This window comes from Nuphar pumila, unplaced genomic scaffold (genome assembly GCF_984573655.1).
Source record: "Nuphar pumila unplaced genomic scaffold, dmNupPumi1.hap1.1 HAP1_SCAFFOLD_1510, whole genome shotgun sequence".
NCBI lineage: Eukaryota > Viridiplantae > Streptophyta > Magnoliopsida > Nymphaeales > Nymphaeaceae > Nuphar > Nuphar pumila.
Genome location: NW_028323695.1, coordinates 3,136 through 28,761, shown reverse-complemented (window position 1 = coordinate 28,761; position 25,626 = coordinate 3,136). Strand labels below are relative to the sequence as shown.

General features: G+C 51.5%; 1 protein-coding gene across 1 annotated transcript; it reads right to left on the bottom strand.

Moving 5' to 3' along the window:
- Positions 1-25,626, bottom strand: LOC149809232 (uncharacterized). The gene is given in 39 exon segments (XM_089994933.1): positions 1-219; positions 669-939; positions 1,541-2,068; positions 2,851-3,123; positions 3,677-4,008; positions 4,253-4,525; positions 4,860-5,597; positions 6,191-6,487; positions 6,780-7,001; positions 7,676-8,095; positions 9,032-9,292; positions 9,848-10,072; positions 10,555-10,824; positions 11,173-11,491; positions 11,787-12,068; positions 12,561-12,856; positions 13,430-13,640; positions 14,560-14,813; positions 15,302-15,494; positions 15,831-16,032; positions 16,428-16,608; positions 16,803-16,931; positions 17,198-17,391; positions 17,576-18,029; positions 18,492-19,015; positions 19,211-19,381; positions 19,681-19,884; positions 20,362-20,531; positions 21,049-21,303; positions 21,989-22,266; positions 22,484-22,528; positions 22,530-22,713; positions 23,366-23,546; positions 23,549-23,743; positions 23,746-23,799; positions 23,802-23,829; positions 24,224-24,415; positions 24,877-25,077; positions 25,459-25,626. Coding segments are annotated over 39 exon segments (9,894 nt in total).

The window sequence follows — 25,626 nt, the reverse complement described above, 5'->3', positions numbered from 1 at the left end:
CTAATCAGACAACGATTGCAGCATGCACACTCCTCTGAGCACCCAATGCCACTGAGGTACGTCTGTAGGCATCTTGATAAACATGAGGAAGTTGGTGGAATGGCCAGTGGTGGCCAGCACCCCCTTACGCTCAGCCGTTCTGTACACTGGGCAGCTGTAGTGTTCATACTCCGAAAAGTTGTCCACCGGGGTTGGCTTCAGCCAGATTACTGGCGCCACCTGCACTCAAATCGGCAGGTTGGTTCACTGCTGCATAGTATGCAAGTTGATTAACACATGGAAGCCACTCTAGTGGAGTGAACTCTTCACGGCTTCCAAGCAGAGTGCACACATTGTTAGTGTCAGATGCAGCATGTGTTGGGGTTGGGCAATGGCCACAAGGTAGCACTGATGAAACTGCCATGCACACCTACGTCAAGCCCGAAAAACTGCTCTCCGTCCTTGACAAATCTGTGTCGGATTGCCTCGAGGGCGGGGAACCCTGTCCATGCGTGAGCGCACCCAGTCATTCGCCAGACTGGACTCCCTGGTCATTTACTATCATTTACTATTTACCATTTACTATCCCCAGGATACATGCGTGTTCAGGCATCTTGGCCCACAAATGACACAGTCTGGAGCCACGCTGACCCGCCAATCACACTGCCTAACGGGAGTGCTAAGCACACCTCAAAGAGGACCTTCGGCCGTGACTCCATGAGTTGCTTGGTGCCTTTGTCCCACGCGCAGCCCTCGAGGAACATTCCGTACACGTAGACGCCATCGGCTGGGGGAGACGCATATTCCTTCTCGTCCACACCCATCATCACAAAGTCAAAGCCGACGCTATCAATCGGCAGCTTGTGGAAGCGCGCATAGTTTTGGAGCGCAGCTGTTGTGAATGATGGTGTGAAGAAGAAGCCTGGAAGCCAGAAGGTTGGGGGTGCACCGTTCTCGTACCTGCATTCCTCATCATATTACAAAGCCTCATAATACAAAGCAGAACACAGCATCAAAAGTAGCATAATCAGAAGTACTGCCCCATTGTATTACATTGTGTTTTGCCAGCCCTGTCGCTTGTAACACTGCCCCATTGTGTGACACAGACAGGTAGGTACACCATCGCTCGAGAAGCGCTGACGGGAGGCAAGACGTCCAATTCTCTGCAGGATACTTATACCGTAGTCTGGTCATCACTGGACCAAGTGATACCACGCAATGCGACCCCGAGGGTGCCTTCAGGTACCAGAAATCGTGATATACGCTATCTAATTTCCGGATTAAAGAGTTTAGATAGAGAACGTGACGAAGCACAACGCTGGGCATGTGGCCAAGTGCTCTCTAGACTACGGTAGCGCAATGTGGTGGATGTGTTCCATACACAGTTGCGTCCTCCTGTGGGGGATGCTGCATCCCCCACAGCCTAAATGCATTTAGGCGCTCGGTCAGTTTTGGCTGTCTCGCCCGTTCTCAACGCCGCCTTCTTTGGGCTGGCGTATCTCACTTTCTTTCTTGTTCCAGAGACAAAGGAATGCCTGCAGCAGACTTGACGGGTGCGCACCAAGTACTGAGCATGTTGAGGCGGTCCAGGAGGTCAGTCACATAGGACGCGAGGGGCTTGAGGGAGGGGAAGGACTTGCCCTTCCAAAGGGGGGGTACCTGGCCAACGGCCATTGCCTTGAACACCTGATCCAGCTCACTCGACATCACCTGCAGGCCCCGGATAGCTTTGTCGAGGTTCACGAGCGAAGTCCGAATGATCTCCGTGAGCCGGTTGTAACGCAGCATCTCCTGGCAGAGCACTTGGTTCATGGACTCTTCGTAGCGGACAGGGTACTTGTACTGTGCTTTCTCAACGTCGAACGCGGGAGGCATTCGCGCGAGGATGTCTTTGACCATTGCACCAACCAGCTCCTCCTCTTTGCTGCCAGCATCTGCCCCGCCTGACCCCCCACCTGTGAGGAGGAGGGTCGCTACCATGGCCTCGGTCTCCTGGAGGTCCTTGGTGATGTCCGCATTGTCGTGTAGCCCGAATGCCTCGGGGGATGGCAGAATCGGCAGCGCGCTGATTTGCTCGAGGTACATATCCCTGGAACGCAGGCCGTCAGTTTGGGTTCAATCAATGATGATGTATCTTTTTACAACACCGCAGCATCTACATGGACATTGGCAACTCCAATCGGTCGGGGTGTGAACGATGCTTCAATATCATGATGTACGTGCGTTCATGTAGACTTGCATGCCGAAGCGGCACCCCCCAGTGCTTCGCTCGGCAGGTTGCTTTGTGGATCTGTATACCTGAAAATGCATGATTACCTGGGGCAGAACTGGGAGCCGAATCCATTCTGGCAGGGCACTGGCACCGCGCCTGCTTCATGCACAGTTGACAGATATGCTTGTGATGTATCTGTTGCACAACGACGATGATGGTGTGCCTAAACACACACTTTGCACATCTTGTACAGTCGTTGTAGAGTCGCTGCGAGCTATGTTGCTACAACAGGCGTGCAAAGTCCGGCTGCTGGCTTAATATGATGATCCACGTTGTGCGCAAACCCTGCCACACATGAATCAACAGCTGCATAGATATCTGCACAGTTGCTATGGCTCCATCAGCGATTCGCTAGATTGGGTTTCCACCCCCCTTGGCTTCCTTGAAATGCAGTTGATTGCCGTCCAAAGAGCCGCTTGAGCAAGGGCGAAGCCGGTCATGGTAGCTCAGTGTAAACACACTCTTTCCCACCCTTTTACATGCATTTTCAGGCATATGGACCCGCAAATCACACAGTCTGGCAAAGTGCTGGGCGCCATCTGAGGAAATTCATCTCGGAGGATGGCTGTACAGCTAAACTGCAGGAGAAGAACAGGCACCTGGGACCGACTTCATTTGGGACATGGTACAGGCCACTCGCGGAAAGGTTGAAGGGGCGGTCGGTGATGATTTCGGGGCGGTAGATTCGGTCCAAGACGGTGTTGAGCAGCCGCCTGTCCTTGTCATCGGTGACTCGGCCTCCGTAGTTGCACTCTCCGATCGCGTACTTGAGCGCCGCAAACGGAATCTCGACGTTGTCGGTAATGTACATGTGGAGCTGTCGCACTGATATCCGAAGGTCGCCATCGTCAAAGCCGTATGGGATGTTCCATCTGCACAGAGTCAGATACGCGTGTTGGCCGAGGGTGTCTTACCTGCTTCATCAGATTCCCAAGTAGTTCTTGGAGTTGCCAACGTCCATGTGGATGCGGTAGGGTTGTGAAAAGATACATCATCATCACCATCAATGGGACCTAGCCTGTTGGGAACAATGTGGCTCCGGACACCAGTATTGTCTGGATCATGAATGCTTTTTTGGTGCCCACGGCGAGCGAGCGACGAGGGAACCATTCCCATTGACAGCAACAACGCGATATGCAACAGCGCAGTCGCCCCACACTTTCCGTCTCTCATGAGGTACCATCAAGATCGGATCCCAGAAGCAGCGTCATGCAACATATGACGTGATGTGGGAGGAAATTTCCAGTACACATGGATTCTTGCATGTTGCTATATCTGAAAATCCATGATGAAGATATGCCGTCCGTACACAACAAAGGCAGGTGGACATGCCGGCCTCTGTTGCACGAGGCACACATGCAACAACACTGCCGCACCCATATGGACATCACATCAAACTGCGCATGAGAGAAGTGAGCAACATACCCGATGGGGCCGAACTTCCTTCGCTCCTGAACAAACGCGTGGATGAAGCAAAGGCCGAGGAGCATGCGCTTGAACGGCTCCGATTTGGGGCATGACTCAAAGAAATCGTCGTTGCTGATTGGGTCCAGCGCGTAGGAGCGCTTGAGGTTCGCCCTGAGGCCAGCCGGCGGCTCGTTCGTCATTTTGACGCCGTTTTGCAGGATCGTTGCGGGGAAGGCTGGCGACGGCATTGACGTCATCCACAGCCGGAAGTCGGGGTCCGTGTTCTCGGGTTTGATGGACTCACAGATCTTCTCCAAGGACGGCATCCAGGAGGCAGCCAGATGGCAATTCTGCAAGCGGTCGTGCCTTGTGAACGAGGTTAGCATGCATTCACAGGTGAAGGATAACTGCCACAGATGGTCTGTCTGTGCAAATACTCACCAGCCGATCTCGATACAAGCACGACACTACATCATGCAATGTAACCTATAGTGAACCCCGTGTGATGGGCCTTGGCTTATTTTGTTTTGTTCTTTATGACAAGTTCAGCCCCAAACAACAGGCCATCGATGAGCCAAACGAAGAACGCCGTGCCTGGAGGAGAGCCCAGGTGCCTTGTTTGCGAGCTTCCTCAATGAGCTTGGCAGCTTTGGGGCCTTGGCCCTGCCCCATACTGATAACAGCGATCTTGCTCCCGTAGCCATTGTCATCCGCGTATTTTAGCAGGGCCGCTGTGGGGTCGGAGCCAGCGGACAGCACAAAGAGCAGGGGCGCCATAGCCGAGGACTCCTTGAAGGAGCCTTCCAAGTCGAATAGCGGCGGCTCAATGAACTTTTGGCCCATGGTCGCGCTCACAAAGTCCGAGATCTGCAGTGTCACGCTGACTGTCAAGATCCAGTGGCTCAGGTAAGTGGGTTTGCGGCAAAGAGTGTTGGCAAACATTAACCCTTTGAGGTAGCGACGCACTTGGCAAGATAATCGTTATCATCGACTGAGGGATTCTAGACTCGAGAGATCCTGAGTCGTCCACACGTATGGCCTCACGCAGAGCCCAAGCACACAAGGATTGGCAAACACAACGAAACCATCTATGTCATGATAGCTGGTTTTCAACAAGCAGAACCCTGGGACATGTCCGAATGATCAGGTAAAGCACACGGTCTGCATTTCCAAACGAATGGGAGCGGCATCAAGGACGCACCGCGGGCACGACTTTATCAGGTCGCAGCATGCGGAAGAGCAGCAGCTTCTCAAAGGGGTCGAGCTTCTCGTCGTACTTCATTGGCAGCTGCACCTTTTGAGGCTCCGACGCATCAAACACCATCTTCCACTCCTCAGGCTGCTTGACGATGTCGTTCGGCAGTCGCTTGAAGGAACTCGACATCGTTGCGGCACGGCACACCTCCCCCCACGCTCGCGCCGAGATCCAATTGGCTGCAGGGTTCGCGACCGCCTTCTCAGCAATACCCACACCGCCCGTCAATAGGAAAGTGTACTGATTGCCCGACAGAAGGTGACTGGATAGCATGATCCTGACATCCAGAAGAAACGCGAACAGCAGTTTGTGCCTCTCAAAGAGTGAGCGGCAGATGTTCTGATAGAGCGAGTAAGTGAAGTGATTGTTGATGATTTTGAGGCGGGTTGGCAGGTCGTCATTCTTCTCTGAGGCCTGGATGGAGCGAACAAAGAGGCGAATGAACCACGCTAGGGAGTACTGATACATGGGGTCGACGCCCGCGAGGTCGCGAATGCAGAAGAAGAGGACGCTGTTGTAGGCGCCGCAGGGCGCGTAGTGTGTCCGGGCTTCGTCGATCTCCTTTTGAGTCTCGTCCGCAACGACCTGCTTCTCCTCGATGTCGTTCGAGACGATCTTGGCCTCTGAGAGGATCTGGATGGCGGTTGCATCTTCCAGGATGTTGCCTTCACTCTCACTCAATACCTGTAATTGCCGTGTGAGTTGGGGTTCGTGCACTGCAAGGCATTTGTCTGCATGCACATCCTTCTTGTACACTGGGGTGTGCACGTCTTTGGCAATTTCATGGGTGTACATGTCTTTGGCATGGTTCAACACCTGAGGGGGTTGATACGAGTGCCTCGTAAAAAAAACGAGGCACTCGTTTTTTTTCGTGTGCCTCGTTTCTTAGGGGACAAGTCAGGGAGTGAGTGGGATCTTTTTCTGCGAGTTCACAACCAGGAATCACACATTTCCTCAGTGAGGCACGAAAGTCTGTTCATAGAAACGACACGATTCGCTGGCAGTTGATCAGGTCCTTCTCAGAGCTCTTCATCTGCCACGACCTCCACTCCGCAGCTCAAGACTCTCAGTGGCATGCAGCGTTTTGCCAGACAATGGGTCCACCCCATCTCTGTCCCAAAGATCCATGTATTTGTAGGCGTCTGGACCCAACAAATAACTCTGCCTGGCGAAACACAGGGGGCATGCATGCCAGGTACTCCTTGCAAGTATCACAGCAACAAGAAGAACGGCAAAAACATCAACCGCTCACAGAAACATAGGTGCAGGGAGGGCACCTTGAGGATTTTGTCCTCAATTTCCTTCAGACGGCGCTTGTTCTCTGCTGAAGACACCACCAGCATTTGCCTCTGCTCCTCAAGGTCTGGGCGCTCCTCCGCAACCACAACACCCAGCAGCTGGTCACTCAGCCCATCTTGCGTAATCATGAAGTTCAGAAGTGTGACCTTGACGGCAGTTTCTGGGAGGTAGTGCGGATTTCGCTGGCAGGTCGTGATGTAGAAGCGGAACTGATCCGAGAATTCGACCATTGCATCTCCAAGGCGAATGTAATTGATGCCTCCTTGCTTGAACACCTGCAGTGCCATGCACGGCTTACTTAGAAGCCCTGAAAGGCAGCATTGACAGGCTTGCTTTGACATCGGCGTCGAAACTTGCCCGCTAAACTGCTGTAGAAATGCAATGCAGACCCAAACCATTGTCCTACTCAACAAATTCGAATGACTTTGCACCATGACACACCTGATGATGTATCGTTTTACAACGCTACCGTATGATGTATCTTTTTACAACACTACCGTATCCACATGGTCACTGGCAACTCCAAGAGTTCCATAAGAAAAATCAGTGCAACTTTCATCAGCACACCTGTTTCAAAAGCACGGGCTCCAGAGACGGGTCTAGCTCTTCACCCACGTTCTCGAGCAGAACAGGGATGCCGAACTGGATGGCATTCTCGAGTGTCCGGAGATAGTCACCATCTGTGAGCTTGATGACTCTCAGGTCCTTCTCCTTCTCCATGGCCTTGATCCACTTATTGGCCTGGCTCTGAGGGTCGATCATGAGTGGCCACCGCCTCCCATTATCCACCTGCACCATCGGAACGCCTGACACTAGGAGCACTGAACTGGATGGTGTCTAGTGCCACGCCTAGCTGCATAATTGTGCTGATGACGATGCATCATTTTACAACACTGCCGCCTCCACATGCACATTGGCAACTTCAAGAACTACTCGGGAATCAGTGCTACCGTTTCCATCACCTGATCATCAGCACACTTGTGTTTGTTTCCCCTCATCAGCCTGATGACAGGAAATGTGATGTCATATGTGACACGTTTCTTGGTTCTCCAGCAGCATGTTAACAGCATAAAGTCAGCATCTCGTGGCATGACGTCACGCTTGAGTAGTGACGACTTTCCGCACTGTGGCATCCATGCCACGTTTGTTAGACTCTCAGCAGCTCGCCTCTCCTTATGCACCTTGTATATTGCTGCAAGTCTGTCTTCGGTCCCAACCCATCCCCTTTCCTAGTAAAGTGGCTCCTTTGCTATCAGACTGACGAGTAAAAACATGCATTTGGATCAAAGAAGCCCAGATCTCGTCATGGTTGAAGAGACCAGTATCTCTCGGCTGGCATTGTTATTAAGGGCAGGGCACTCGAAACACGACTGACAATCGAAATGGAAAATTGCAATATGGCAAACTGAGGAGAGAACAGATGAACAGCATGGGCGACTTGTTCTGCGATCGATGGAGCGCACCATGATCGCGTTGTCGATCGAGAACGTGTCGTTCGGCAAGCCGTGGATAGTCCACTCGCGGATCTTTACGGGCTCTCCAAGGGCTTCGCTCAAGCTGAACTTCGACGAGGATGGAATTTTGAGCTCCTTGCAAGCGTCGACCCACTTGGCGACGACCTCGTCACGGAACGCCATAGTGAACGCGCCCAGATAGCTGATGACACCCGCAGAAATGAGCATGTCACCGGTGAGGTTGGTGTAGACAACTGCCAGCAGATTCGCAGACTCCGTCCAGCGGACCTTTTCGCCGCCGAGGCCGCCGATCAGCGTTGAAGCTCGCTCGAGCTTCTGGGAGCAGATCTCCACCTCTTGCTCGAGGTGCAGCTTCTTGGCCAGGGACTCTTCCAATGTCTGTTCCATGCTTGCAAGATTGTCCATCACCTGCAGAGATAGCGAGAGACTGTGAAATGCCACCGATCAAGCTGTGTTTCACTCGCCCAACACACTTTACCTTGTACTATGTCGCATCCTTCTCTTCACACAATTGCACTGTCTCTTTGCAGTCGTTGGGAGACACACTGCGTTGTGGCGCATACGCACTTGTAAACCTATGCTTTATCATGGCACAGGTTGCAGTGCTTCGTCAGATTGGGTTAGGTAGCTAACCCCGATTTTGTCCCTACAATTCATGCAATTTTGGGCATCTAGACCCGCAAATCACACGGTCTTGAAGCGTTGACAGGTGAACTTTCCGACATAAGGAGACTGCTCCTGGTATGCAGGATGTGATAGCACTGACTCAAAGTTGCGCTTGGCGTTTCTGACATCCATGTGGATGCGGTAAAAGAAGACATGTCAGGTCAGGCTATGATGAGTGCGGCCGACCCAGGTATGCTTGCCTCAGGTGATGGTACTGGTAGCACTGATTCCCAGAAGTTCTTGGGGTTGCCAATGACCATGTGGACGCGGTAGTGGTGTAAGAAGATGCATCATCATCATGCAGTAGTGTTGTGAACAGACACCCCATCACACAGGCACGTCGTTGTAACCACTCAGCAAGTGGCACACATCGCTACCAGGAGCACAAACTGTTGGCATATGAACTACTTGACGACTAAAACTGACAATGGGCTTTGCCGCCATATGCCAGAATATCGATAACCCAGGCCTGGGATGTCAGCAGCGCTGATGTTCTGGCATATGAAGACGAAGCCCAAATTTCAGGGTCAGCCGTCGAGTGGTTCATATGCCAACACGAACATGCCATGGCAGCCAATCTCTTGACGTCGCTGCACACGACGATGTGGATGCGGTAGTGCTGCAAAAACAATGCATCAGTGTTGCAAAGGCAGGAGGACCAGAGCAGGGGATGCGTACAGCTTTGAGCTCCGCCTGCTTAATGTCAAGGGCAGCCTTCACTTCGTTGTACTCGCCCTCTGCGATAGCAAGGGACGCCTTCTTGGGACCGACCACCTTGGCCACCTTCTCGTACTGGTCCATGGCACACACCCACTTACAGAGACCTTCTGCCGCAGACGAGGCTTTTGAGGCATTGGCCGGCGTGAAGTCAGGGTTGGCCGTGTACACTTTCCGGATCGTCTCGATGATCTTTGGGTTGATGTTGTCCTTGTCGTAATCCTGCGTACGTTTGATGGTGCATCACGTGGTGGTTGGCAGATCATGCAGCAGGGCTTGATGGGTCTGTATTACGGGTACGCTGTTGATGATGATGTGCCTTTTTACAACACTACCGCATCCACATGGACATTGACAACTCCAAGAACTACTTGGGAAACTACTGTTGCCGCACTCAATCCAAGCCTTGATTATGAAGGTGTATCTTTTCACGGGTGCGCTGTTGCCGCACTCAATCCAAGCCTTGTTGATGGTTATGTATCGTTACACAACGCCTTGTGTGTGGCAATCTCAGACCCGCTAAGCATGAACGCTAACTACCGGCCCTGGCCATGTCACAGGTGCACGGATAACTGTGTAATGAGAGCGGGAGTGTGAGAATTGTGGCTATGTGCTGGCGGGCAGGCGTGGAACCCCATAGGCACATCACTCCTCTCCAGCGCAGCTCAGCCAGTGTTTCGTCAGAGCGCATGAATTTGCGGATCTGCTTACCCGGAATTACATGAACTTTCGGGACAAACTGGGGGTCAAAGCGCAGAGTAGGAGGGCATTCCTCACCTTGAGGGATTTGACAAAGTTCGAGTCTGATAAGATCTTCTTAGATGGCTCCCAGAAGTCTTCGATTTTCTTCCCAGAGCCAGACGGGTCGTTGACTTTGGCCGGTTTCACATCCAACAACACACAGACCGCTTCCATCACGAGTTTGATGGCCCCTGGTGGATTTTTGAAACTCTGAATCAGCTTGATGTCGGCCGCCTTGATCGTGTCTAGTGCTGCAATGGCCTGCAAACCGCTTTCAAAATATTTATACTGCCACTAGCAGTGTTTTGCCAGACTCTGTCATTCTCGGGCCCAGATGCCCAAAAATGAATGAATTGTAGGGTTGAAAATGGGGTTGAAGCCCATTCTGTTGAAGCACTGGCCACTAGCCTTCACATCAAGCGAGCGACAAGCAAGAAACAAAACATTCATTGAGCATCCGACAAAGGAAACCTTGAGTGAAAGAATCAACTAATATCCAGACAGGCAAAGTCTGCAGTTCAGGGTGAAAAGAACAACGGTAACCCCACACTCATCAGGAAAAATAAGTGAACGAACGGAGGGACAGGAGGGATGAATGGAGTCATGGCCTGGTTGACACAAATTTCTTGTATGATACAGCAGCCATTCTTGATGAGTGTGTTGTGACGATGCTGTTCTACAACACTACCGCATGCACAGGGACATGGGCAACTCCAAGTATGACTAGTTGCAAGGATGTTTACCCCCTCCATGATGGGCATAGCCACGGACAGAGCTTCCTCGCATTCTACTTTGATGGCATTTGCAGCCGCAGCAGACTCCTGAGCCTTTTCGACCTCCACATCCACAATGGCTTTCTTTGGCTCCACTATCTCTGTCTTCTCCTTCAGAACGTTGACCATCATCTCCTCTGTGGCTTTGACTGTCTGTATCAAGTTGGGCTGCAAAGCCTCAAGCTCTGTTTGCATGATCTGAACTTGCTGCCCGGTAAATTCGAGCTTCTCCAGCCCAACCTGCAGAATATTGACTGATCTCACGCCTGATGATTGAAAAGTTGCAGCATCTTGTATACGGCAAACCCAAATGTGAATATGGATTCACAGGTCCATAATAGGACCTGTGAATCTGAGCATATGGGTGGCTTACATGCTGTGATAGGTATACCAACAACACCACCTGAAGCAGGCACGCTGCGGGACATGCAGTATAAATGGGTGATGATCATGTGAATGTGTGGGCGCTGTAAACAGTACAGCATCACCAGCCATGCCGCAGTGAACGCCAATCCTTGCGGGTAGCGGTCTTTCATCTTATTCTTGATGGTTTGCCTGCATTGATGGCAATCTGGCCGTTCTTCGCACCTTGTAACGCTTCTGCTGCATTGAAACAATGCCTCGCTGCCGGTTGAGCAGGGTGATGAACATGGTGATGAGCTCGAGGTAGGAGGTGGGAGTGACATAGTTGACACGGCCCTGAGTCTTCCGGAACGTCTCGGACAGGTCACGCACATCCACATGGAACATTTTACACATCTCCATAATGTCAATGCGCTGCTTGGCATCCACGTCCAGCTCCCGCAAAAACTTCATTGCTACGGCCTCGAGCGCGTCCCGCGGCCAGGTGGTGAACCAGTCGATCGTGCAGCAGTTGACGAGCGATGGGAACTGCCTCAGCCGCTCCCTGTAAACGCACTGGCCCTGGTTACATGATACGCCTTGAGTTAAGTCAATACATGATCAGTCCATCATCGATGAGTCTTGTAAGTTTTGACATCAGTCGAATCAACATTTTGCAGCAGGCAGTGGACCCTCAAGTTGCTCTGGGACTGGCAGTGTCTGGGGGGATGATGATGGTGTATATTTTTACGACACTACCGCATCCACATAGACATTGGCAACTCCAGGAGCCACTTGAGAAGCAGTGGCAATGACTGTGCAACAGACGCAGAGCGCTGACAACAGTCAAGGTAGCTTGCCTGAATGCGTTTCCGATTGGAGAGAAGCAAAGGACAATGTGCAGGTTGGCCTTGGTCTTGTCGATGAAGAAGTTCCACAGCTCTGCTGGGGTATCCAGAGCTAGGCCCTCCTTCTTGGCGAGGGTTCGGCACTGCTCAAGCACAGCTGCGCGCTCGTCGTACGGAAACATGTTGGGCACCTCTCCGGAGTTGAGCAAGTTGTTGATGTCCTCCACAAAGGACTCCAACTTGATCTGAGTGTCGGAAAAGAGAAACACACATGGCTGCCCCTCCCCTCCTGCCCTGCATTTTCCAGTAATGCAGGTGATGAGGATGTAACTCTTTACATGTACCACTTTCTGAATGCGTGGATTTGAAGCAGTACGGCTTTGGGCTGTCACCATCGCATCTCGCTATGTGATGTAAGGATGTATCTCTTTACTCACTACAGCAGCCACATGAACATTGGCAACTCCATGAGCAACTTGGGATGGCATCAAGTAGTCAAGATCAAAGTGAATAACAGACACCTCCTTACTGACCGGTCTGGACAACGGCAACACAACAACATGTGGAGACTCACACATGATGGAGAGTATTCAGAATGACATCTCGCGATAGAACGGCGCAGTGAACCCAATTGTTTTACGACATTTGACATTGCAAAGCTCCTCGGTTTGATCATTTTCGATTGGTGTTCTCGATGTGCTGCTCACCAGAATTTTGCACGTACTCTTCGAACACGAACAGACATCAGCAGCACTTTCATCATTCTTTGAGAAGCAGGGGACTCACTTGCGGGTGAAGGTCTTGAGGTCCTCTCGCCATTCCACCATGGTGTAGCTCTTGCTGATTTCTATCTGGAACGTGGGCATCTCGCTGATGAACGCAGCCAAGCGGCTGAGACTGGCCCGACCAGAACCCCCAACTCCGACATTGAGCATATGGCTGCCAGGCTGTTTGAGAACCCTGCAGATGCGTGACGTGTGCTCGACGGCATATAGGAAGATGGCAAGGTTCATTGGGCGCTTGGATTGTGCATTGTGATCCACAAGCAGCTCCTCCATCTTGCCCCGTAAAGCGTCGATGTCCTGCATGCCATGTGATGCTGGTGATCAGGGTCGTTGACTTCCAGCTTTGCGCAGTGTGAGATTTGAATCAAGCATGCTGCGAAATGCTTGCTGTATAGGGGAGAAGTGTACGTAAAACTCTTCACCTCCATAACTAAAAAACAGGCATTAACAGGGCAAGTTCAAGTCAACTACGGAGAACAGTGCACGGATGGAGTCGGGCGGTTGCTTGTCGAGATAACACCACATTCCAAAGTTTTCTCGATCAGCAGACCTTTTGTTCGGGAGTATCGAATCTACAAATATGATGAGCATGGCAATCAACAGACTATGAGAGGCTGAGCTTCTGGGCCGTTCCGATGCGGCCTGATGACATATTCTCATCCAATAAGCTGATGTCAACGCGAAATTGGGTTGAGAATGTACGGTAGTCCAGACAACAATTGAGCAGAAACATTACGCAGCGCAGGTGTCAGGAGTACCTTGAGGTACCTTTATTCATTATTTTCTCTATGTAATTGTCAGGGCTGATACAAAGATATTACGAAACGCGATGCTGACGAAAGTGATCAGTTGTTGTCTAGAGCACAGTACCTGAACTTCATCGTACTTGCGTGCGGATGCTGTCTCTGCTGCAGTGTCCATGTAGTCGGCAAAAAATATCTTTCGAAGGTCCTCCAAGACGATGTCAACACTTCCTCCGTTCAAGTGCTTGAAGATCTTGTCAAAGTCGGCGTTCAAGCGCTCCCTCAACACGCTCTTCATGTATCCCAGGAGCCACCTCCGATCCTCCTCATCTACCAACCTGCTCCCAAGAGGCTCCCAGAATTGGAAAAGCACAGACTGATGCACGCAAGGATGGCACACACGCAATAAGTACACAGTGCTTGGCCAGAATGGGTTTCCACCACGATATTGACCAAACAATCGTGTATATTGGGGCATCTGGGCCCAAAAAATCAGTGGGTCTGGCAAAGCACTGTGTATTCATAGCATAAGCGCCTTACAGTGTTGAGGTGCTCAACATCGGTCGAGCCGGACAGTTGAGTTGTGTCACTTTGCATCATGCATCTCACGTAGGCTACCACCATCACCCCATGGCATGCATTTTTATTGCCTGATTGCGCACTGCATGCATCCGCCATGCTTTCATCTGGACTCCAGATTCCGGAGAGGGGTGGTCCTCTACAATGACGAAGCTAAGGCTCGGAAGAAGACACATATTAGTTTATCCACATACATTGCCAATGTCCATGTGGATACGGTAGTGTTGGCAAAAGATACATCATCTTCACAGGTAATGGCATGTCTCCATTGTTGTAGCACAGGAGATCGAGATTCAGACATGCCTATGTGCATTTGGTACTGTCTCTGAACCTCACTTGCCTTGAGCAATAACTAGGGTAGCATCGCTTCCCAAGTTGCTGTAGACTAAAGTCCATGTGGTCCACATTGTGGATGCAATAACGTGGAATTAAGATACATATCATCCGCACTTGGGAATGCTGATTCCCAAGTAGTGCTTGGAGTTACCAATGCTCACGAGGATGCGGTGGTGTTTTGAGAAGAGGCATCATCAAGAGGTACCATCCCCACCCCAACCAGCATCACCATCACTGTGCCTCGTCCATGACAGAATGTACACATAGCAGGGTGAAAACTTATAAATCATGACTTGAGGGTAACTGCTCATTTTCACTGTATGTGGGGGTGTGAGCTGGTACCTGTCATAAAACACGCGGAGCATTTCATGCACCCACAAGCGCATGTACTTCTCTCTCGCTAATGCCCCTGCCCCCAGCGTGCTCGGAGACAGCATAAGCAAGCCACCCATCACACGAGCGATGTCTCGAAGGTTGAAGAGGTAGTGTGACTTGGTTGGCGTCGGGAGCAGCTGACTCATGGAGGTCTTGTAGACGTCCATCGTGGCGAGCACAACATTGTCCTTCATCTCCTTTACAGCATCTGGAAACTTGTTCTGCGCGGCAGGTAGCGTGGTTAATGCACCAGACAAGGCATCAGGTATGGCAGCGCAACAGGATGCTGGGGCCACTTGGTGGTGCTCTTGTCCACAAATTCGGACGTTGTGGACCATTCGCTGCCTCAGGTGATGGTATCGGTAGCACTGATTTTCAAGTAGTTCTTGGAGTTACTAATGTCCATGAGGTAGTGTGTAAAAAGATACAAATCATTCGTGGACCACCGTTGAGATACTCCTGTGTTACCATGTGTAAAGTACTCCCACCGAATTCACATGGACCATCGACGAACCAAGCAGAATCGCAGACATTTCCCTGCAGCCCTGTTAGCCCAGTAATCGCTGGGGTGTCCATGCAACTAAGAATGAGACTTTCAGAGACAGAACATCCAGCAGAACCCAGCCTGTCTATGACGGCTCCGGTGAAAGGTCACGACGAGGCGGAAGATGGGGAGCAAAGCCTGACATGGTTCGGAGAGTTGCCATACCATGGTGAGAGACCAGTCCAGGATGGATGTGAAGATCCGTTGCATGCTAGCATCATCAAAGTCGCAGATAGCAATTTGGCAGAAGTGGCGGGCGTAGCGGGGGGTGATGAAGTTGCGACCGCCACCAGGAGGGCCCATGGCTGCCACAAACTGGCAGTCCACCATCTGGCGGAAGGTGTTCTCGCGGTCATACCTGCACACACTCACTCACACAGATGCAAAACGCATTGAGGGCTCACTGGCACTCTTCAACAGCTACGTCTATGTGCAGGGCATGATTCCCAATTGCTTGATTGATTGTTCTTGGAGCTGCCAATGTCCATGTGGATGCGGGGTCCCGCTAGTGAAAAGATACATCATTACATCACATAGATAATGGCATCATGATCATTGATCGCTTAGTTGCTTTCAGCTGCGCCGACTATTTCTAGCTACTATCTGTGTGCAATGTAAGCTGATTTGATTGGTTGATTGATTCACCTATTCATCTACTGGAGGAACTTATTATTGTTATTGAGGGAAATCGTACCATCCACCATGGTCCATGTACTGACGAAGGATCTCAATGGGGGGCTGAGCCCCATATGTCTCGAGCTGAGGCATGTTAAGATCATCCACAAAGATGACAACCTTTTTGCCTGTGGGAGGCCCAAAGACGCCCTTTCGCCGCCGGTCCAGCTTTGCATCGATCATGTACTGGGTCATGTTTGCAGATGTTCGCGCTGAGAAACCTACAAACATGGCCAGGTTAGTCATTTACTTGGCAACAATGAAAACATGCCATGTCTTGAATGCCATACTTCCGCTAGTCTTAGTCGCTGATGCCGGAGGGGGGCGATCTCCATCCTTATTGACAACTCGCGGGTGGCCAAAGAGACCAACCCCACCTTTCCCATCAGTGAACGACGGATTGCAAAACACTGTGAATTGCGGCACCCAAAGCAGCCTCTAGCTCAGCTTCCTGCGGCTTTCTGTGCCCGCCAACCCTGGATCCGCGTTAAAACGCAAAAGTTGCCGGAACCATCAGGAGTTAATAGACGCGTCTGCCACACAGTGGTGGACTTTCTTTCTCTTGCTTTCCATCTGGGCTGTGCACGGTGGTGACGAAGCAGCGGGGCGGACGCACCAACGACAACTGCTGGAACGTTCTTCTCCTGGTCCAAGGAATTGACATATTTGATCACATAGACTGACTTCCCCGTGCCGGTGGGGCCCACAAACAGGCATGGGAAGTCGTGCTTCACACACAGGTCCAGCAGGTGTGTGTATCTCACTGTGTCCACTGTTTGGATCAGAATCTTTCTCACCTGCAAACGGACCGGCTTGCATGATCGGATGGGAAATGGCTTGGTTCATGAGTACTCACTCATCATGTTCATGAGCAGTGAGTGCACACTGAAACGGTCCTGAGCCCATCCCACGAGTGGAGCTCTCAGTCATGGCTTCTTGCAAGACGTGAACGCACACTTCTGTTGTCGATGACGAGATCTCATGTGCTCACCCCAACATGAATGCTTGACAACTTGTGTTGGTTCAGGTTTTCCTGCAAAGTGTTGTGCTCCAGGATGAGTTGGCGGCGTCCATGAATAATCAACATGTTGCAATCAAGACGTGCTGGGATGCTTCGAGCCTGTAAGGGCCACAGTACGACCAAAAGTGAGTCAATGCCCCGCGATAAAGTGACATTTTGCTCAACATGAACTTAGCGGACCCAAATGCCTGGAAATGCATGAGTTGTTGGGAGAGAAATGTGATCCGTACAGGAAGTTATCACGGAATCACAAGGTGAACTTGGAGAAGAAGTGGTGATGAGTCAGATGAGTGCTTATTTCTCCCTAAAACATCGCATCTGGGTGCTGGCAAAGTCAATGCGACAAAGAGCAGCGGGCGTCGAACCTCAGCGTCAGGGGGAGGGGGTGCATCGGACAGGAGCGAGTCCCACCGCTTCCATTTATCCGTCGCGATGTCGAAGAACCAAGCATACACGGTGCTCCCCTTGTCTGCGGGAATCATCTCGCTCTTGAGGCGCACATGCTCTTTTGGTACATCCTCCGGCAAGGTGTATTGCTCTCCGGATGGGCCCCGGTATTCTGCAGGGGACGCTCCCACTCAGTCAGTGCTTTGCCAGGCAATTTGCTTTGTGGGTCTGTATCCATGAACGTGCATGATTATCTGGGGCGAAAGCGAAGGCTCCAGCCCCATTCTGCCGCAGCACTGACGCACAGGGGATACCCACATCATTCTGTTGTGTGGTTGCCGCTGCAAGCAACGCACCTGCGAGTCTGCATGCGACGGCCGCGCGAATGAACGAGTCGAAGTGTGCTCGGCCGGCATTGGTCGCCGCGGTGCAGCCGATGGACCACACCATCGAGAACAAAAACACACTCTCAACGTGCAACATCACTTTGTCCTCCCCCAGAGCCGTGTACTTGGGCTTCAGCTGAAGGTGGTCCGTGCACGACGTGAAGAGGCGCTGAAGCGTCACGACGAGGTTTGCGTTCATTGTTGGAGAGGCCTCTTTGATTTCTCGCCGGTTAAATCGCAGCGCTACTGGCACGAGCCAGTCAAAGAGGCCGAGCAGGTGTGAGCGTACGTTGGGCGCGAAGTGTGGGGGCAGCAGGTTGACCCACGATAGCGTCAAATGGCGCCAACCCATCTGGTCTGCGTCGAGGTACACCATTCCACATCGAGAGACTGTCGCAGGCGAAGCAACCGCCAGATCCATCACCTGAAGAGACACAGTGCTATTTGCAACACTGTGCGGTAATGTTCTTAAAGGATACATCAAGCTCAACACGTCTTGCTTGAGACAGACTCTCACGAGCAATGAATGGGCAAGGCAGGAAACTGTCCGCATGCCATCACCAGGATGCTGCAACCCCAAGCAGACCGTTCAAATGCATGGAATTTGCTATCTGCATATATGCAGTTGTATATATACAAGAGCACGCAGACAGTCACACTCGTCCATGCGAGCATCTGCCCCCACCGTGGCGCCAAGTGCGGACTTCAACAAGGTCACTTTCACACCATCAGAAATCAAGTCAAGCGAACGCATTTCATTCTTTGGGCACTGGTCTGTGCTCATGCCCCTTGCTGATGTCATGTTGAGCAAAGTGGAATGCCACGTTCAGCGTGTTTATAGAGGCACTTTCATGGTGATATGCAGAAACTGAGCGGGAAAACAGACCTCGAAGATCATATTCATGGACGGGCTCATCTGGATGATTTCTCCAGAGTTGAGGCAGAGCTTCTTGTTGTCGTCCAGCACGGTGTTCATGTTCTCAATCCAGATCGCATCAACAGGGCCATCCAGCAGCAGCCACTTGCGGTCGGGCGATGGGTTGGACGCAGCGTTCCGGAAGGTAACTGCCAACACACCGTCGCTCCATTCATGAGAAACGGGGTCAAACTGACCGTACAGCTGGCCCATGGTGATGGATTTTGGGTTGATGCAGTAGTACTCAGCTTTCTCTTGCCCTTCCTGTCCTCGTTCATGCATCTTGGTGAGCGCGCATGCTAGGACTCGGTAGGTGGACGTTTTTGCGGAGAACGGCAGGCCGACAATCATGAGACCATGGCGGACGACGATCATCTCGTAAAGCTGGATCGTTTTGAGGAAGAAGTAGTCGGTGGGCTGGAAGTTCATCTCGGCGCACGCATCTCTCATCGCAATCTCCATTTGACTGTAGTCCGCTTTCGGCAGAACCACACCTAAGCCAAGGGTCCGCCCCCGTCAGTTGATGATGATGTATCACTTAAATTGTGCTGTCGTGAGTCAAATTTAGCCAGGAATGAGCAATAGCACGTCATGCCTAAATGCCAATGACGTGCTGGAGGGTTGCATAAGCTGCCAATATTCAGCCTCAAGAGACGATCTTCAGACATTAATAACGGGAGGGTGCATACCAAGGAACAGGTCACCAACAATTCCCTTGAAGAGAGGAACATCGTCTGAGAGAAACTTGCAGAGGTTGACATCGATGATGGAGCGAAGCATGAGCACAAACTCGTCCTCGTTTGGGAACCTCCGTTTCAGGTTCCCAGCAGCTCGAAGAACGGCTATCACGGCGCGCATACCTGCACATGCACACAGCGTTGCGCCACACCCTGTAATTTGCGGACAACAATGCCTGAAAAAGCATGACTTTGGGGGCATAAATAAGGGGGCCCATCCCATTCTGGCAAATCACCGCATACTCAAACTCATTTATCCTTCACCGACACAGCCCATCACAGAACGCAACATCACACACCATGCACTCTGTCTCTGCAGCACCATTCGATTGCCAGACAGATCGAGATAAAATGCAACAAACGAAACCAACATGCTCGTTGGAAGGCATCCTCAGGCTGGCTCACGGACTAGAGCAACACACCGTAATCGTAGTGATCCTGTGATGAGAGCTGTTCAGAGCAGAGCTTGTAGCACTGCACGATTTTTTTGCCGGATTCACGCGCCTGGAGGTACCCGAAACTGTACAGCATGATTTCAGAGATCATCGCATAATCAGGCACCATCATCGCAACCGTGCGGAAGAGGGCCTTAAGATTGTCGGGCAGCTCCGATCGGCCAGCATACCCTGCACACAAACAACCCCTCATGACCAATGCTTCACCAGGCAGCATGTTTTTTGGGGTCAGCCGCCTATAAATACATGGGTTTTGGGGACAGAAATGGAGGTCGAAGCAATCTGGCAAAGAACTGCTCGTCACCAAAGTCTGTGGCATGGTCTGTCCATGGCCCAAGTTGCATTCAAGGCCCTTTCGTGCGACCTGGCAGCAACAATTGCTGCAGGAGTTGAAACCTCCTCAGCAAGTGCGCGCCAAGTTCGCATTCGCGTGACCTAGTGTAACTGGCAGATCCAGACCACCGTCGTGCAGCCTGACAGTTATTTGCTGACAAAATATAAGGATTAAGGAAGCAAAACAAAATGCACCACCCGAGAGGGTCGGAGTTGACAACTGGCGAGACAGCCAAAGCTGGTCTTGCGCCTAAACACAGGATACGGATTGTACACGTGCAACCTAGGGGCCAGGATTATGGGGTTCAGACAGACCTGGATTCATGGTGATTGATGCCCATGCGGACCACTTGAGTTGCATCTCGGTGCCCTCGAACGTGAAGCGCTTTAACCTGGCTGTCACTGCACGCTGGATATCAAGCACCTGCTGAGCCACCACTGATAGCACTTCCAAGTCGATGCGATTGAACTCATCAAAGCAAGCCCTGCACAAAAACATGGACATCAAGGTCTGTGCACGCAATGGCAGATCACTGTATCACAAATTGCCCATAAGAGATAGAATGTCAGGAGAAGTTCAGGGCAAAGGTCATCTTTGTTTCTTTGAGTGTCGTCGGCCATGCCACCAAGTGGATTCAGCGAACAGGCTTCACTTCCTCGTATGCCAGGCAGGATTGTGCCATCAAGAAGAGGTGCCAAGCAATAACATCAGCTACTGTTGCGGTAAACTCAAGCCCCTAGTTGGTGGTAACCAGCGCAATGCAGGCTAAAGCGAAAAATTTCTCAACAAGACGGTCGAAGCTCCCGTCTTTCCGATGATGAAGTGACCATGATGCATCATATATTTCCCCAACACTACCGCATCCACGTGGACGTTGGCAACTCCAAGAACTGCTTGGGAATCAAGTAGTATGCTACCATGTGCAGCTTGCAGAATCACGTCTGTTGGGATCCAGATCAGCTGATGTGATTGGATGAAATGAGCAAATTCTGAGGGCTCACCAGGAGCCAGACGATGCGAGGCCTTTGAAGAATTTGCCCATGGCAATGTAGTCCAGGGAGTCGGAGCAGTTGAAGACCACACACTGTCGGGCCAGCGCCTTTGCCAGATCTTTCGTGGTTTCGGTTTTGCCTGTGCCTGCAGGCCCTTCTGGGGCGCCTCCAAGGTTGAGGTGGATGGCGCCCATGAGCGTGCGGTAGCACCTATCTGTGAGCGGCGTGATGACGAGGCGGGACGAGTTGCCGAGGTACTCATACCTGTGAGGAGGCATCACACTTCATTGCAATAAAGCATGACAGACCTTAAAGCTGCCTGCTCATGGCGCAGAAAGGCAACAGGCGTTGGGCTCAAAAATCCCTATGAGGTCTACAGGGATTACAGCTATGTCCTTAGCTATATTCCCTGACTTATATAGAAAGATTGCACGTCCTGGCTCTAGCGCTGCTGGCTGCAATGCTCATCACAAATGTTGTTCAGTTTCTGCCAGCCAACACGCTCTCTGACGCAATTGCAGCAAGGTAAGGGAGATATCGGAGGTAGCGCGGCAGAGGCGGAAGAAGACGGGATGATGATGTGTTTGTTCACTGCATTACCGCATCCACATGCACAGACAGAGGGAGCAAATGAGATAGGGAATGCACAGGCATATAGCGCGAATTAGCACAGGTACGGCAGACAATGGTGGAGAGCAGTGATTTGTGCGGACAAGGCTTAGCCCCCTCTTCTACATGCCTCCACCATCACAATGATGATGATGTATCTTTTTACAACACTACCGCATCCACATGGACATTGGCAACTCCAAGAACAAGGCCTCCCTCTATTCAGAGGTGCCACCATGGAACGTCCAGATAGCTCAAAAACCGCACCCATACTCGATGTGCGCCGAGATCATCGTCATCATGACTCAAATTCAGCTAACAGCATTAGCACAAACCGCACCCATACTCGATGTGCGCCGACATCATCGTCATCATGACCGTCTTCTCTTTCTCCCCAGAGGGATCGTCCTCCCAGGAGCTCCGAAGCTGAGCCTGCCACTCAAAGTCTGTGTCGTCTTTGATGCCCTTCTCGGCAAGAGTTGTGCACACGTCTCGCGCGTGCACATCCATGACTACGAGCGCCCCCAGAGTGGCCCGCTGCAGCTTTGTGAGCTCCCCCCTCACAAGGTCAACAATCTTCAGCAAGTCACTCCTGCAACGCACAGCGAAATGCTCGAGCTCTTTACATCTCAGTGTGAGTTCAGTTGGGGCAGATGACTAGCAATGGGTCGTGGAATTTCAGGGGCGGGGGCATGCTTTTTCTGCACCGCTCGAGGTACTATGCAGACCTACAAAATCACTGAATATCTGGCATAGTTGATGGCATTCTTCACGTATTATTTGCCGAAAAAGCCTGAGGCGGGAGTATGCCGTACGTGCACGTGGCTTCGTAAGCAGCTGCTTTGTCGCTCTTGAGGGCGTTGGTGACACCGATGGTCCAGGAAGATAGCAGTGACAACTAGCACAACCATGCCGGGCCACATCAGCACCCATTCATGGCGCTCCCGCTTGGAGTAGTCCTCGATTCCAAGCGCTGACATGTGGTGCACGGACTCAAACATTGCCGACTCCACCTCCAGCAGCCACTTCTCCACTGACCCTCTTGCTTGTTTGTGTCGATCGCGTCTTCAGTGGCACCTGCAAGCGGTAGCAGTGTCTCGCCAGATCCTATCATGCATTGTCGGGTCCAGATGCCCGACGATGCATGAATTCTTGGGAAAGAAAATAGGGTCGGAACCTATGCTGGCGAAGCACCGAGCAGGCGCTGCCAAAGTCTCCCTCATTGCGCTCCGTGACCTTGCAACAGAACAGTCAGCAGACAGGAGACAGAGGTGCCGTTTTGGCGCAGATTTTGATTCTCATTTCAAACGCGGGGTTCAGCTGGAGTTGCCAATGCAGATGTTGATGCGGTACTGTTGGGAGCATGCCGCATCATCGGCACCATCCATGTCATCGTCTTTTTATGATGGGAGCAGCGTTTTGCAGATTGTAGAATACGAGTATCAGGGTCCAGAAGGCCAAACATGCATTGATTTGGGAAGCACAAAGAGTCGGAACTCAATCGGACGCTCTGGATGGGAACCGTGCAAGGTTCGTGCATAACTGCACATCTCTCTCAAATGAATCCGCAGGTGTGATCGCCAGGTGCTTGGTGGGAGTCGGCACACGGTTCCAGCTGTACTGCCTGAAACACGCCTTCTTTGGCAGGCGTTTTTTCATTTTTAGTTAAAGCCTGAGACAGTCTGCCAATCGCTCTGTGGCTCAGCGTGGATGACACCGTGGATGGCAACGCACTGCTTCCTTCTCGATTGAGTTCATATGAGTGATGATGAGATCCTCAGTGAAAGTGAGCTCGTTGATGCCCTCAAAGCACTTCTTCAGGTGCGGCTGCACGCGTGTTGGGTCCTTAGTCTCGGACAGGATCTCCAGCATCTCGTCGTTGGATAGGAAGAAGAAGCGGGAAAGAAGAGCCGCTTCTTCTCCAGATAGGCTGCCAGGCCCTTCTGGATCTCCTCCAACAGCGTGTTGCACTCCATGAGGCGATCCAGCCTGCTTTGGTCCCGAGCAATTGGGATCGCCTGCGGTGCGATGTGCGTGGAGCTCATGATGGATCGCCATGTGGCGTCGACGTTGTGGAACTTCTCGCCTTCCTCCGCATCTGCTTGACAATGTCTTCGGAGGAGAAGATAGGCTCCAGGTACAGCCACGTGCTTGGCATTGCAACCAGTTGTCCAGCATATCCTGCATTCGCACCATACTTGAACACACCATAAGGAAAAACAAATAAAAGAAGCAGGAGCAAAGGTTATACAGCAAACTTTCAATAAAGGAACTTTGACACCTGGAAAGTCAGGACTATCCTGGGATGATGAAACATGTTACAGAGCCTTTTGCCATCCAAAGAGCCCCTTAGGCAAGGGCGAACCAGTCACGGCTGCCTGATGTAGCCACATCTGGTAGCCACATCATGGTTTTCCTATCTCTTCAGATGTTGAAGCACACTCTTGCAAACAACGGGCAGTAGCAGTGCATGCTCTTTGAGAGTACCCTAAACTTAGGGTACACATCATACAAGAGCACAGCGTGATGGAACTCAGATACTCTATAGCATTCTTGGTGCACTTCAGCATCGCACCTGCAGGGTCTGAAGGGTTTTCTCGTGAAGGGAGGACCGGTCCTTGAACGGCTTGACAAATGGCGACGCGTTCATTGCCTGCACCTTGACAATCTGATCGTCCAAGATGGTCTGGATCTCGTCAGTGGCGCTGATGATGAAGGTGCCCGTGTCCTTGTACGCAGTGCAGTGGATGTCGAGACCATCCCATTCCTGCAAATGCGGCAGCACAAAATGACTCAAGAGACCACTCATATTCTCCTTTGCATCACACAGACAGGAAAGTAGATCTCGTCTCCTAAGGCAGTCTTTATAGCCCCCTGTCCACATATTATCTTGAAAAAAAGAAATTTGGTTGAACGAACGAGCTGTCCATTGGCTACTGCGAATGGCAGCGTTTTGCACACCGGCAATCCCAGTTGGGGACTCATTGAGGCGCAGCAGAGCACACCACATTTACCAGGTTTCCCATGCTCCTAGTGCCATTATACTTGAGAGACCGATGCTATCTCTGAGCCAGCCATGCGCAATGTTGAAACATAACACACTCTGCTGTGCTGTGTGGTGCCCAAGCTTATCAAATAGCTCTGATACCCTACCAAGACGTGAACGCAGTTGCCAACAACAAGCGAACTCGCATTTTCCACAAAAAAAGGAAGAGGGAGAGATCACACCTTCTCCATTTTCTCCAGAGTCTTGAGCATGGAGTAATCCTTGGAGGCGGTGGCAGCCACTGTCTGGACGTCTTCAAGCTTGGCCAAGACCCCATAGGAGATGAGGTCCTCGACACAGAAAGACTGCCCATCCTCAAACGGCTGTTCCACGATCGCAAAGATCTGCTTCCAGTGGCGACCCTCCAATGCAGGGTTGGCCATCTGCGTGCACCATGCAGCTTAAGTTGTCTCGTGGTAGAAAATGCTGCTGGCTGTTTATGCTATACAACAAATATGATGATTCCAGGGAATGGCCTGGGTAGCCAGGCTACTGCCGGCTACACAACTTATCTATGCAAGGTCGAGCAGCATCACTCCTGCCAAACTGCTGTGCTGTGATTTGCAACTCGGACGGGGCAAATGGAGCACCACAACCGGCTGCACGAACATGGAATAAGTTTCAGGTGACAACATCCTCTGTGTCGTTTCAAACACATTGTGAGATCTTGCCTTTCTCTTTTTCATCGCTGCTTGACAAGGGAATGACTGTGAGATGACAACATCCTTGCTGACAAGGAAATAACAGCGGTGAAGGGTCCAGACCTCCTGCAAAAGGGGCATCTTCTCGTTGAACTCGTCCAGCTCCTTCTTCAGCCTCTTGACAACCTCGTCGTCGCCTCGACTCTTGAGCATCTTGTAGTTGCTTCGGTTCAGCTCGTCCACTTTGTTTTGGATCTGTACTGGGTCCAAATTGCTGCACTTTCCTGTCAT